Genomic DNA, 13,074 nt, shown 5'->3' on the forward strand with positions numbered 1-13,074 from the left:
GGAAGCTGTTGGCCTCGGGCTGGCTGCGCTGTTTGTCAAGGGGAGGGGAAACGAGATTCCCGTCGGAGCGCGAGGCTGGACAGGACCTCGCCGACGGCCTCGAGAGAAAGAAGGGTGTGGGGCAGGACCCAGGAGCGCGCGCAATATTGTGCGCTTTTGAGCTCTTTACGCGCGCGGGACATAAGCGGAATGCTGCACCACGCGCTCTTTGCAGCGGGTGACTGGAAGAACCAAGAAAAAAGTGTTGAGTGCGGCTTGCGCTCGAGTCCCAGCCCCGCTGCAGCCGGGGGCCGCGGCTCGGGGGCGGGAAGTGGGCGGGGCAGGGAAAGTTGAGTCTCAGTCGCGGAGGGCTGGGCTCGGCTCGGGAGCGCCCGCCGCAGAAACCGTAAAAGGCTGGAGCGGGCGGAGTGGGTGTGGCTCTGCCTGCGAGATCTGAGCCTTAGTCCAGGTTCTCGTCGTCTCCCGCGGCCGCAGCCTCTCAGTCATGGGCTCCGTCTGGTCAGCCCTGCTGGTCGGAGGGGGTCTGGCAGGAGCGCTTTTCGTTTGGCTGCTGCGGGGCGACCCCGGGGACAACGGGAAGGACCGGGGCACCGAGCAGCATAAGGACGCCGATATTGCGGCTCCTGGAAGCGACCAGGGTGCTGGCCCCGGTGGATTGAGCCCCGGACCTTACAAGCAGGAGGTGGTCATCAAACCAGGTATTGTTTTTTTCTCCGCGCGTCTCCAGGGCGTGTCTACCAGGTGTTGTGAAGTTCATCAAGGGAGGGAAGAAACCCACCTGAAGCTTTACTAGCGGCCGATCTGGGCGGAGGAGCTTTCCCTGCAAGGGCCTGGACCCTTCCCACGTCGCCTTTCTCCAAGGCCCAAACACGTTCCTCACCCTCCAAGGAAGTCTTGGAGATACCCTACCCTATCCTCCCAGGGCCGCGCCCCGCAGAGTCTCTGCCCTCGGCGCCCGCCCAAGAGCCCGGTCCTGGCCGCTCCAGCGGGGACTGGCCCCTTAGCTTGACCGCGCTTGGTGCAGTGTGGGTGGCTGCTGTTGCGTTGCCGTTTCCCGGCTTTTCGGAAAGGCAGTCTTAGGTTTGGGGGGCATCCCACAACCCTATTAAATTTCTGGCTGAGCAGGGACTTTTTCTGAGCCCAGTCCCGTAGCCCCACGCCCTCTCACCCCACACTAGAGATGCGCCGTGAGCCCCTCCTGCTATCTGGACGCTTCTACAGGGAGGCAAAGTTCAGCTTGGATTCCAGCCAGGAACGCTGCAGCTGAAGCCCTGAGCCCATTTCAGAATTACCAACCCTCACACGCGGCCCTCTAGAACAGCGGAGGGTGATCTAATAATCCTCCTCGGAAGGCACTCTTAACAGGGGACCCAACTCTGATGAGTAGAATCGACATCTAGGTTCAAACCTATGTGTTTTAGAGAAGATAGTCAAAGAGCGAGCACTGGCACAAAACCCACCTTCCAGTGCCCTCCCCTGGCAAACAGCCTGTCCTGGACAGCAGCCTGATGGTGAAAATGACATCTGCGAACTTTATTTTTAGTGGCGTGTTCATTTGTAACTACAAAAAATTCTGCTGTGCCTTTCCTGCCATCAGTTTGGGATTACCTTTTTTCCCCTAAAGGTCAGCCTCATGTTTTAGGTAGAAAAATTGCAAATTCAGAGTAATATTTGTTGACATCTCATTTCCAACCCCACCACTGGGGGGAAAAAAAGAGGTAAAATGAAACCAGATTGCCCTTCCCTTTCCCCTGAAATACACCACTTGGGCTGATTGTGTGATTTTGAAGATTTTGGTCTTGTAAGGAACTATTTGGATTACCAACAAGATGGCCAAGATGGAAATTCTTTAGGAGATTTGATTTGTGTAGTTTTAAGAACTTTTTTTTTAAGTATGTACAGTGGAAGGGGCTGCAAAAAGATTTTTTTTTTTCCACTAAAGAAGTACTTTTGGCACTGGCAAGGAGAAACTAGCTCACCCCAACTGACAGTTCACCTCATCTCTTACCTTGACCAATCATGCACTGCCCTTGCTGTTCCCTTAGTAATGACTCCTGATCTGCCCACCATATGAGGGCAGTGTGTGTGTGTGTGTGTGTGTGTGTCCGTGTGCCCGCCCTTGCACGTATGAAGCATATACTCTACCACTGAGCTATAGCTCAGCCCTTGGACAGCATTTTTGATGATAGGAGCCAAACAACTTGACTTGGTTGCATGCCAGCTCTGACAGGACTGTGCCAGGCTGAGGACAGGTTTACACTTCTGCCTTTACAACTTGCCACCTCATTTAGAGTCTTCTGCTCTCTCACTGATGCTCCTGGATGTGCCTTTTATTGTGAGATAGACATGTATATTCATAGAACACAATGCTGGGAACACAACAGATAAATACGTACTAGATTTTAAGAGACTTGGTGAACTGCAGAGTTATAGTAAAGCCTTCAATAACAGTCTCTATTCTCAGTCTTTCTTTTGTGAACTGCCTAACACGGTACATTTTTCCTTTTGTTCCTTAGAGCATCTTCAAGAAAGCAATGGACATTTGATTTCTGAGACCAAAGGTCTTGGTAACCTACAGGAAGTATTACAGAGACCACAGAATCCTTCTGGAGAATGCTGGGACAGTGCAAGACAGCATGTTCCTGCTAGACAGATCCCAGACACACAGTCTCTAGCTACCTCTGAGATTGCTAACTCCAGGGGTTACTCTCAAGTTTCAAGAAATAAAAGCCTTGAATCTCACAGAGGAGAACAGAAATTCCAAAAAGAACATGACACACCCACTAAAGCAGCTACATCATCTGCAGAGAAGTTGCCTTCTAGCAACCTGCTCATGGACAGAGCTACAGAAGTGAGTCTTGCACAGTTGAACAGTCAGGACCTCACTGACCATGAGGACTGGGAAATGGTGTCTAGGCACTCATCTTGGGGAGATGTGGGTTTGGGTGGCAGTCTTGAGGCCTCAATGGACAGTGGCAGAAGCACTCGTGTGGAGGCAAGAGGTTGGGAAGTGAATGGGAAAACAAAAAAGGTCGCAACAATGGCTTCAGAGTCTCGGCAAGTTAACATCAGGTTTCAGGTGCATTACATCACGGGCACTGATAGTCAATTCATCGCAATAACTGGAGACCACGAGAATCTTGGGAGATGGAATACTTACATCCCTCTCCACTATCACCAGGATGGGTTTTGGTCTCATTCTGTCTTCCTGCCAGCAGATACAGTGGTGGAGTGGAAGTTTGTGTTGGTAGAGAACGGGGGAGTTACTCGCTGGGAAGAATGCAGCAATAGACTCTTAGAGACTGGTCATGAGGATAAAGTGGTTCAGGGCTTGTGGGGGATTCACTGATTCTGCCTGCCAAATAACAGGCTGTAGCAGAATGTAGAAAAGGCTGAGGCTATGGAGCACTCTGAATAATTTAAATTAAAGGCAGCGTGACTCCAAATTTAGCCATCAGAGCTGTTTTGAATTCGCTAGTGGCTTTTGTCTGATGTCAGAAATATATATATGCAGATAATGTTTCCAGTGAGCATGGATTTTTTTTCTCCTGTGGCTTGGGTTGACTGACCTGTGCTGATAAATCATTACCTTGGGGCTTGGCCTTGGGGTGGGGGTTGACTTAGCTAAACTTCAGGTGTGGACTGTGGTCAGGAAGCACAGACACTAACCAGCTCCACTGATTCAAGCTTGAGCTTTTACAGGCGCTCTGGAGACCAAGGCAATAAACGAGTCTCTTTGGAAACAGCTGAAGAAACTCTCTTCACACATTTTACATTTAAAATAGTTAACTCCATATGGAATTGTGACCAGAAAAATGTCTGGTCACTATGTGTAATTAGTAAAGATCTGAGGTAAAGTTCTGAGACTCCCCAGGGTTTTTGTCTGATTTTTGCCTGCCAGGTGTGGATTTGAGTTCTTTGTCTTAATGATCAGAGTCTACCCTCAAGGAAGTCAGGCATGGGAACATCCCCGTGAGAAAGGGAATATAAATGAAGTTCAGATGCTGGATGAGTGAGGGGGCCTTAGGTGAGGGATACCTCCTAGAGGACCAGGAGGTCCAGGTTCAGCCTGGCTGACCCATCACTTACCCTGGCAGCCCCTTAGGACCATCTCCCTGCTCAGTGCTGCCCTCTCTCACCAGGTCTCAACAGATGGACTTTCCCATTGCAACTGTTTCCATCCCTCACCCCCTTCCCACTCCTTTCATCCCAGTAGTATCTCAGGTGACAAATTTTACCCAGGTCAGTGAGACAAAAGTACATCTTTGCTCTGAAAGGAAACATTTAAGCTTTAAGTTATTGTATCTGAATAAAGAATAAAATTTGAGTTTTAATATCCTTATTAAATGTCTGAATTACTTGTCTAATTCTTAGTACCATAATAGCATACATGTAAAATAAAATACTAATATTTTCTTCAACTAATAAGAGACACATTTAAAAAAATCAAATTAAGTATGAAGAGTCTGTTTTTCTCCTCTCTTTGGAGAAAAAGTTTAAAATATTTCTTTTAAAACTTTTGCTTGGAGGGAAATTCAGCATGCCTGTACTTGAAAATGAATTCTTATATGTTAAAATGACTTCTAGTAAGTGTAACATCTATTGGTTAAACAATAATCCTAGTAAAACTCTTTGCTGAAAAAAACATAAACCCAACAGAAAGTAGCATTAGAAAGTGCTAAACAGAGCTGTTTGACAGTTTGGGGCTCACAGTACTGTATGTTAAATTCATATATACTGCTTACATACTTGATAACAAATTTTGTATAATACCAGTGAGGTCTGCAGAAGGCATTTATCATTATTGCACATAATCAAGCATTCCTATAAGGTAAAATTAAAGGTAAAACACTTTAAATAAAAATATTTTTAGAATTCTGTCAGCCATTTTATTATCTGATGAAATAAAAATCTTTCACTAAAGCCAACAGACTTAAGAGATTAACATAGACTATTAAACTTTGTTTTAAAAAATCATTTAAAATGGGATGTGGCAATAGGGTTTTGAGAGCATGTGCGTCCTCCTCAGCCTATTTGCATTGAGAGTGGCAATAGGGTTTTGAGAGCATGCGCGTCCTTAGCCCATTTGTTGGACCCAGCAAGCTGTGTTCCCAGGCTATCATGGAAGGCAGCAACACCAGATGCCCAGTTCTTGTCCCTGTACCAGTTAATGGGTCTCAGCAGCACGGCTGCTCTCCTCCTTGCAGAGTAAATCACCCAGGCTCCCTTTTGCCCTATGGTGCTAATATCCATGAGGACTCTTCCCGTCCTCTGCATCCAGCTGTGGGAAGAAAATGCATATTAACACTTTTTGCTTGAAAGTGCCACATAGTATTCTTCCCACTTTCCATTCTATTAGTGAGAGCTGGTCAGGTGACCACAACTAGATGTGAAGGAGGTAAATACTGGAAAATAGACTGTCTGCTAGATAACTGTTCTCTATGGGGAAACAGGAGCACAGCTTTTTGAACAGTTAGCCTTCTGCCAAGTTGTCCCTGATGTTTTGGCACAAATGAAACATGTTTATTTCTGTTCTTCTTGTCTTATTGTATTTGGTACACAAGCAAACCCTCCTAATTTATTCAATTCTAATTAAAGCAAGACTGAATTATTTCAACCTAGAAGTTTCTACTCACTTGATGAAGAGTAACAAAAATATTTTCTTTCTTTGGTAATTAATAAAGACTTCTGAAAGTTTTGACTAAGGGCCCCAAAGTTTTGCTATCTGATTACCTTCACTTATATTGACAGGACAAACAGTGAGTTCAGAGTCACAAAAGAAGGCCCTGCTGGAGTTTGTCCTGTCCTTGGCATTATGCCACTTCATTTCCACATGAAATCACATTTTACCCCAGGCATTTTTTAAGCTGAAAAAAAAAAAAAAAAAAAACCTAATGTCTTAGAGCCAGTAAAGATAACAAAACACACAGTTATTCCAGTACACTGGAACTAGCACAAATGAACACGTCATAATATATGAATACTTTCAAATATAGCTAGTATTGTCTGAAGTTTTCCTGTGAGAGCACTCAAAAATAGTTTGATTCAAAGTAGATTTTTACAGGACAGGTATCTTTTATTAAATTTTCACATAAAAAGAAAAAAAGCACACAGGGCACTAATTAAAGTAACAGCACAATTAATTGGGCATCATCCCTCTGTAAAGAATAGGCAAGCAATGTGTCATTTCAGTAACATTTTTTCCTGGTCTTTCACTTTCTGTATCCTCTTTTCTTGATTTCTGATCATTGAAGACATTGCTGAAAATGTTGATAAAACAAAGTTAGAATAAGAAAATCTACTTAGGTTTTAAATTATGTGCTTCTATAAAGACTCACTTTTTAACAGTATAGAATTAAGAAATTGTGAAAATTTGCAATGGAGCATATTTTTTGAAAGGTAGAGTTATGAAACAGAAAAGCATGAAACATGATAGTTCTCCCATATCCATGGTATTTAGCAAGAGCTGCCCATCATCTGCAGATTGTAGTAGTTTCTCATTCAAATGGCTTTAGATTTTTACAAGTGGATTAACTTTTTATTTTGTGATTCATTCATTGGGTGACATAGTCTCTTATAGCTCTAAACTAATTTAAATTATGTGTTGGCTAAATAACATTATTTTGTTTTCTGGCTATGAACTCTAATTCTGTTTTGGCTACCATTATACAAGTGTCTGTTTATAGAAAAAATAGACAAGAAGGACAGTGTATGGGAAAGTTCACATGAAAAACCTCTCAACCCTATTGAGGGTTGGTCAGCAGAATTGTCATCCCTATCAGATAACAGTAGGGTGGAGCAGGACCAAGATCAGACAATTAATGTAGGGGTTGGTCATGGCTGAGATGCTCAAATGTTGAATAAAGTTTCTAAATTGCTAATTCAATACCTTTTAATGGCTCTATAGCTAGGAGAATTAATCTGAAGGGAAGGCAAAGATTCTTTTTTTTTTTTTTTTTTAAACCAGAGATTTATACCCAGGGGTGCTTAACCAATGAGTTACATCCTTGGTCCTTTATTTATTTTTTATTTTGAGACAGGGTTTTACTAAGATGCTTAGGGTCTCATTAAATTGCTGAGTCTGGCTTCAAACTTGTGATCCTCCTGTCTTAGCCTCATGAGCTGCTGGGATTACAGGTGTGTGTCACCATACCTAGTGAAGGTAAGTACTCTTAGGAACAAGAACTCTCCCAAAATAAGCAATATACCTTGGTTCTTCAGCTGCAAATCTTCTACCAGGGTTTGCAAGCTTTCCAATCTGTTCTGAAGTTTTCTGCATGTTTTTCCTGTTGTTTCTAGTGGGGGAGACTGTGAATCTATTAGAAAATTGCTTAAATGTGATAACTAAAGTATATTTACAATTTCAGGTTAAATGACTTCTCCTTAAAAATAAAGAAAACTTTTAAGATAAGGAAATTGTCTCCTATATAAATATCACAATGCTAGTTTGATTTTGTTTCCAATCTTCACTATTATTTAACTACATAGTATTAAATGGGATGGGTGAGAATACTTCAAGTTTAATTAATGACATACTCTGCATTGTAAATGACAGCTTTTCATGCCAAACCTGACTAGTTCCATTAACTTAGGGCTTGGGGGAGGAAGATCTAATTCAGACATTGGTGCTGCTTTCAAATATATGTGAGGCCACTGCCCATCCATTAGTTGTCACCTGAATGAGAATAGTATTGACATCATGGGAGGGGGTCAGGTGGGTGCTTCCATGTCTTCAGTGACCTACAATAAAAGTGGCAATAGCAACTGAAAAGCACCCTGAGGCATGAAAGCTATTCTCCAATAAATATGCTAAGTCCTGTCTATCTCTAAAGATACCTAATTAGCAAGCTGAGTAATTTAATCCTTTTTTATTTTTATTTTTGTAGTGCTTGGGATTGAACTTAGGACCTTACACATGCTACACAAGTGCTCTACCACTAAGCTATATCCCCCATCCCTAAAGATTCTACTTTGATCTTAGCCCCTAACTAGCTGTATAATCTTCATAAAATTAAAAAGCACCTTTTTTCATTACAGATATTAGAATTAAAGACAATCATCTAGTTATTATTTTAATTCAAGAGGATGAGAAACAATTTCTTGAGAGGTTTCTGACATTAATGCTATGAAACATGATGTTTTCTGATTATCTAACAACAGGGGAAAAATGCCAAGTTATCATGTAACATAAATTAATAAAGTGATAACTTTCCTACAATAATCACTGCTCTAACAGATAAATAATTTGATACTTTAAATTTGGGGGGAGGAGGAGTACCAAGAATTGAACCCAGGGTGCTTAAGCACTGAACCACATCCCCAGATAGTTTTATATTTATTTATTTTTTGGGTACCAAGGATTGAACTCAGGAGCACTCAGCCACTGAGCTATATCCCCAGCCCTATTTTGTGTTTTATTTAGAGACAGGGTCTCACTAAGTTGCTTAGTGCCTTGCTTTTGCTGAAACTGGCTTTGAACTTGAGATCCTCCTGTCTCAGCCTCTGGAGCCCCAGCTTCCCAAGCCCCAGTCACTGGGATTATAGGAGTGTACCACTGAGCCCAGCTCTGTTTTATTTTTTTTGGCAGGGAATCACTAAGTTGCTTAGAGTCTCACTTAATTTGCTGAGACTGGTTTTGAACTTGTGATCTTCCTGCCTTACCTCCTTAAGATAGGGATTTAGGATATATATAGAGAAATATGGAATTTTAAGGGAAATACCCTCAAGCCATTGAAATGCAGAGTCAAGCCACTGAGCTGCAGAAAACACAGTTGTAAACCTTGGCCCACACCCTTATAAAATGAGGGAAATACACAAGCACAGGAAAACTGAAATTGTGTGGTTCCATCCTACATCCACCTCCAGTTTGGCACCTGATATAGCTCTTCTATAAATATTGGGCCCCTTGTCTGAGTTTGGGCTGCTTCTCACTCTTGAGACAGCCACATTGTCCTTTGAATGAGTACTACCTTCCTAAAAAAACTTCTGTCTATGCCTTTGTCTGGCTTGTGCTGAGAATCTTTTCTATCATGTATGCCAAGTACCCCATTGGTCTTGAGTTGAGTTCCCCCTCTCTAGAAACTCCTCCTACCCTTCTTCAGAGACATCTCTTCTGTGACATCTCTTGGCCCCTGAGGATGGGGCTTCAGAGGCATCAACTTTGGTAAGTGTCTTGACTATGACTTATTCGCTTAGTTCCTGTACCTGTAACCTATTTCTATCTGCCTCTCCCTCCTTCCCTTCCTCCCTTCCTCCCTTCCTCCCTCTCTCTCTCTCTCCCCCTCCCTCTGTTTCTACTTTCAAAGACCAGAGAGCACAATCTCCATATGCCTCATTTGTCCTGGGCTCCCCCACTTCTTAGATGGCTGGGAAAGCTCCATGCCCAGTAGATTCAAATGTCAATAAGGTGGCGGCTGATGTGGTCCTAGGGATCTAGTAAATCTTTGAACTTTAAAACTGCAAAGGAGCTTAGTGATCCTCTTAAAGCCCTTTCTTGCTCTTATGCTGCACAGTGGGCATCATATAGGTTTCTTAGCTTCTGTGGGACTTAAACAGGTGATGTTCTTATTCTTTCTCTTCTTCCTTTCCTTGGTCAAAAGTCTGTTTGTCCCTTAAGAAGATGAGTACTTGTTTATAAAAATACTGAAGATAGGAGAGTCCCTTAGGCCAATGTATCCCTTTCCTGAGTCAAAGGGAACTTGAATTGCTTCCTAAAACGAATATGAGAGATTGTCTCCCAGCTTGAGCATCCCTTTGTTTTGCCTAACGTGGTGTTCACCCAAAACACATTGTTAAAGGCCTTGATGTAACAATCAAGGAAACTACTCCCCACTAAACACCACATTTAGACCCAATACACTTAGTGGCAAATCCAACTCTATGCTTGTGCCATAAATCTCTTGACCCCAAGTTTCAGCTAAAACTGAAGGAATATCTTGTTGTTGGCCTGTCTTTCCTCACTCCCTTTTCTCAACTTTCTTTGCAGTCTCACTTTAAGTTCCCCAGCTAAGTTATTCAATACTAGGGAGTATCATTCTCACTGTTGGGGAGACAGGGGACTAAAAAGGTGGTGCAAAGCTGTGCCCTGGTCATGATTTATGTGTGGCCTTGAGAGAGAACAGTTTCTTAGGTGTGCAGGCATGATCCCATTCCTATGGTCAGTGAGCCAAAGGACAGATACCTCATCCGAAGGTGGAAAATGGGAAATAGCTAATGTCACTTCCCCCTTACTTAGGAATAGGGGGAGTCAGCTTTTAAATAAGTAACAGTTGTCAGAACAGTGAGCATTATGTTCAAAACAAAGTGGACCCCTATTATATGAACAGATTTCTAATTAAAACTTATCTGACTTTATCCTATCCCAAAGTGCCTCTAAGCTCCTTACAGGGTTTTGTGTCCTCTCTATTATTTTAAATAACAAGAAATTGCAAATTATTTAATGTACCTAGATTACTTGAGATCTTAGGAATGTTATTTTTAGGGTTTTTTCTTATTTCTTTTCTTGAAACCTAGGTAGGAGCTATCAAACACCCTGAAAACTGCATAATGGGGCCGGAAACGCTCATATGATTGACAATTTGCAGACAATTTGGAACAGACTTACAGGTCTGATCCTAGCTGGGGACTTCAAAAGTACCCTGGAAGCTATGTTGTTGGACAGATTGGAAAGTCTGATCCTGATGGGGATGCAGAGTGAAACCCAAAGATGGAAAAGACTCAGAGTACCCCAGGACTGTTTTTTTTTTTTTTTTTCAGAAAGCACATTGAAGTGCTCTCTTCAGCAGCACATATACTAAAATTGGAACAATACAGAGAAGGTTAGCATGGCCTCTGCACAAGGATGGCATGCAAATTCGTGGAGCGATCTGTATTTTTAAATATGAGAGGCTTACAGGATATCAAAAGTACAAAATCACAACAGATCTACACCAAGGCACATTATAATGAAAATGCCTAGCATACAGAATAAAGAGAGAATTTTAAAACCAACAAGTGAAAGGAATCAGATTACATATAGGGGGAACCCAATTAGGATCTCTTCAGATTTCTCAACCCAGACCCTCAAATCTAGAAGATCCTGGAATAACATATACCACGTTCTGAAAGAAAGTGGATGCCAACCAAGAATCTCATCTCCAGCAAAATTAAGCTTCAGATTTGATGACAAAAACCTTCCATGATAAACCAAAGTTAAAAGAATTTATAGCAAGAAAGTCTGCACTATAGAACATCCTCAGCAAAATATTCCATTAGGAGGAAATAAAAAACAACAATGAAAATCAGCAAAGGGAAGTATCACACTAAAGGAAAAACCAATCAAAGGAGAAACCAAGTCAAGTTAAAAACCAAAAATAAACCAAAATAACCAGGAATACAAACCATGTCTCAATAATAACCCTGAATGTTAATGGCCTGAACTCATCAATCAAAAGAGATGGACTGGCAAATGAGATTTAAAAAAAAAGACCCAACAGTATGCTTGGGTTTCATCTCATAGGAAAAGACATTCACAGACTGAAGGTGAAAGGTTGGGACAAAACATGTCACTCACATGGACTGTGTAAACAAGCAGAGTTTTATATTCTCACATCAAATAAAGTAGACTTCAAGCTAAAGTTACTTAAGAGAGATAATGAAAGACATTTCATACTGCTTAAGGGAACCATACATCAACAAGATATACAATTATAAATATATATATGTCCCAAACAATGGAGCATCTATGTTCATCATACAGACTCTTCTCAAGTTCAAGAGTCAAATAGACAACAACACAATAATACTGGGTGACTTTAACACACCTCTTTCACCACTGTATAGATCTTCCAAACAAAAGCTAAACAAAGAAACTACAGAACTCAATAATATAGTCAATAATTAGACTTAACAGACATATAAAATTTATAAAATTAACAAACATATAAAATATTTCATTCATCAACGAGTAAATACATTTTCTTCTCAGCAGCACATGGATCCTTCTCTAAAACAGGCCATATATTATGCCACAAATCAACTCTTAGCAAATACAAAAAAGTAGAGATACTACCCTGCATTCTATCAGATCACAGTGAAATGAAATTAGATATCAATGATAAAAATAGAAGCTAATCTACCACCTGGAGACTAAATAATATGCTATTGAATAATAATGGAATGTAGAAGATATAAGAGAAGAGATTAACAATTCTTAGAGGTAAATGAGAACACTGATACAACATATCAAAATCTCTGGGACACTATGAAGGCACTACTAAGAGGAAAGGTCACTGCATGGAATTCATTCCTTAAAAGAAGAAAAAGTCAACAAATAAATGACCTAACATTATAACTCAAAGCCCTAGAAAAAGAAGAACAAATCAACACCAAAAGTAGTAGAAGACAGGAAATAATTAAAATCAGAGCTGAAATCAATAATTGAAACAAAAGAAACAATTGAAAAAAACTGACAAAACGAAGTTGGTTATTTGAAAGAATAAATAAAATTGATAAATTCTTCGCCATGCTAACGAAGAGAAGGAGAGAGAAAACTCAAAATTACTAAAATCCATGACGAAAAAGGACACTACAGAAATACAGAAGATAATTAGACACTATTTTGAAAATTTGCACACCAATAAAATAGAAAATATCAAAGACATTGACAAATTTCTAGAGTCAAATGATTTACCCAAACTGAATCAGAACGATATACACAAGTTGAACAGATAACTTTCAAGCAATGAAACAGAAGATGCCATCAAAAGCCTATCAACCGGGCTGGGGATGTGGCTCAAGCGGTAGCGCGCTCACCTGGCATGTGTGCGGCCCACGTTTGATCCTCAGCACCACATACAAACAAAGATGTTGTGTCTGCCGAGAACTAAAATATTAAAAAATTCTCTCTCTCTCTCTCTCTCTCTCTCTATATATATATATATATATATATATATATATATATGTCTTTAAGAAAATAAAAAAGCCTACCAACCAAGAAAAGCCCAGAAGCAGATAGATTCACAGCCGATTTCTACAAGACCTCCAAAGAATACCAGTACTCCTCAAATTATTCCATGAAATAGAAAAAGAGGGAAT

At 41.1% G+C, this 13,074-nt stretch overlaps 2 protein-coding genes and 1 non-coding gene across 5 annotated transcripts in view; 2 read left to right on the top strand and 1 right to left on the bottom strand.

Annotated features, from left to right (window-relative positions):
* The first annotated feature begins 345 nt into the window (after nucleotides 1-345).
* On the top strand, nucleotides 346-4,361 carry Stbd1 (starch binding domain 1). The gene is made up of 2 exons (XM_076864420.2): nucleotides 346-698; nucleotides 2,517-4,361. Exons 1-2 carry the CDS (start codon nucleotides 485-487, stop codon nucleotides 3,347-3,349), a joined length of 1,047 nt encoding a protein of 348 aa, XP_076720535.2. The 5' UTR covers nucleotides 346-484; the 3' UTR covers nucleotides 3,350-4,361.
* Nucleotides 4,362-6,183: 1,822 nt separating this feature from the next.
* Nucleotides 6,184-13,074, bottom strand: part of Ccdc158 (coiled-coil domain containing 158) — an 80,405-nt gene continuing 73,514 nt past the window's right edge. For all 3 annotated transcript variants that reach the window (XM_076864870.2, XM_076864869.2, XM_076864868.2), the window contains exons 22-23: nucleotides 7,209-7,316; nucleotides 6,184-6,260 (exon numbers count right to left, since the gene is read on the bottom strand). In XM_076864870.2, coding sequence (XP_076720985.1) covers nucleotides 6,184-6,260; nucleotides 7,209-7,316 — 185 coding nt within the window. The remainder of the gene's footprint in view (nucleotides 6,261-7,208; nucleotides 7,317-13,074) is intronic.
* Nucleotides 10,769-10,875, top strand: LOC143406627 (U6 spliceosomal RNA). Its single transcript, XR_013092261.1, has one exon. It is a non-coding gene; the product is annotated as a U6 spliceosomal RNA (small nuclear RNA).

This window comes from Callospermophilus lateralis, chromosome 8 (genome assembly GCF_048772815.1).
Source record: "Callospermophilus lateralis isolate mCalLat2 chromosome 8, mCalLat2.hap1, whole genome shotgun sequence".
Classification (NCBI taxonomy): domain Eukaryota; kingdom Metazoa; phylum Chordata; class Mammalia; order Rodentia; family Sciuridae; genus Callospermophilus; species Callospermophilus lateralis.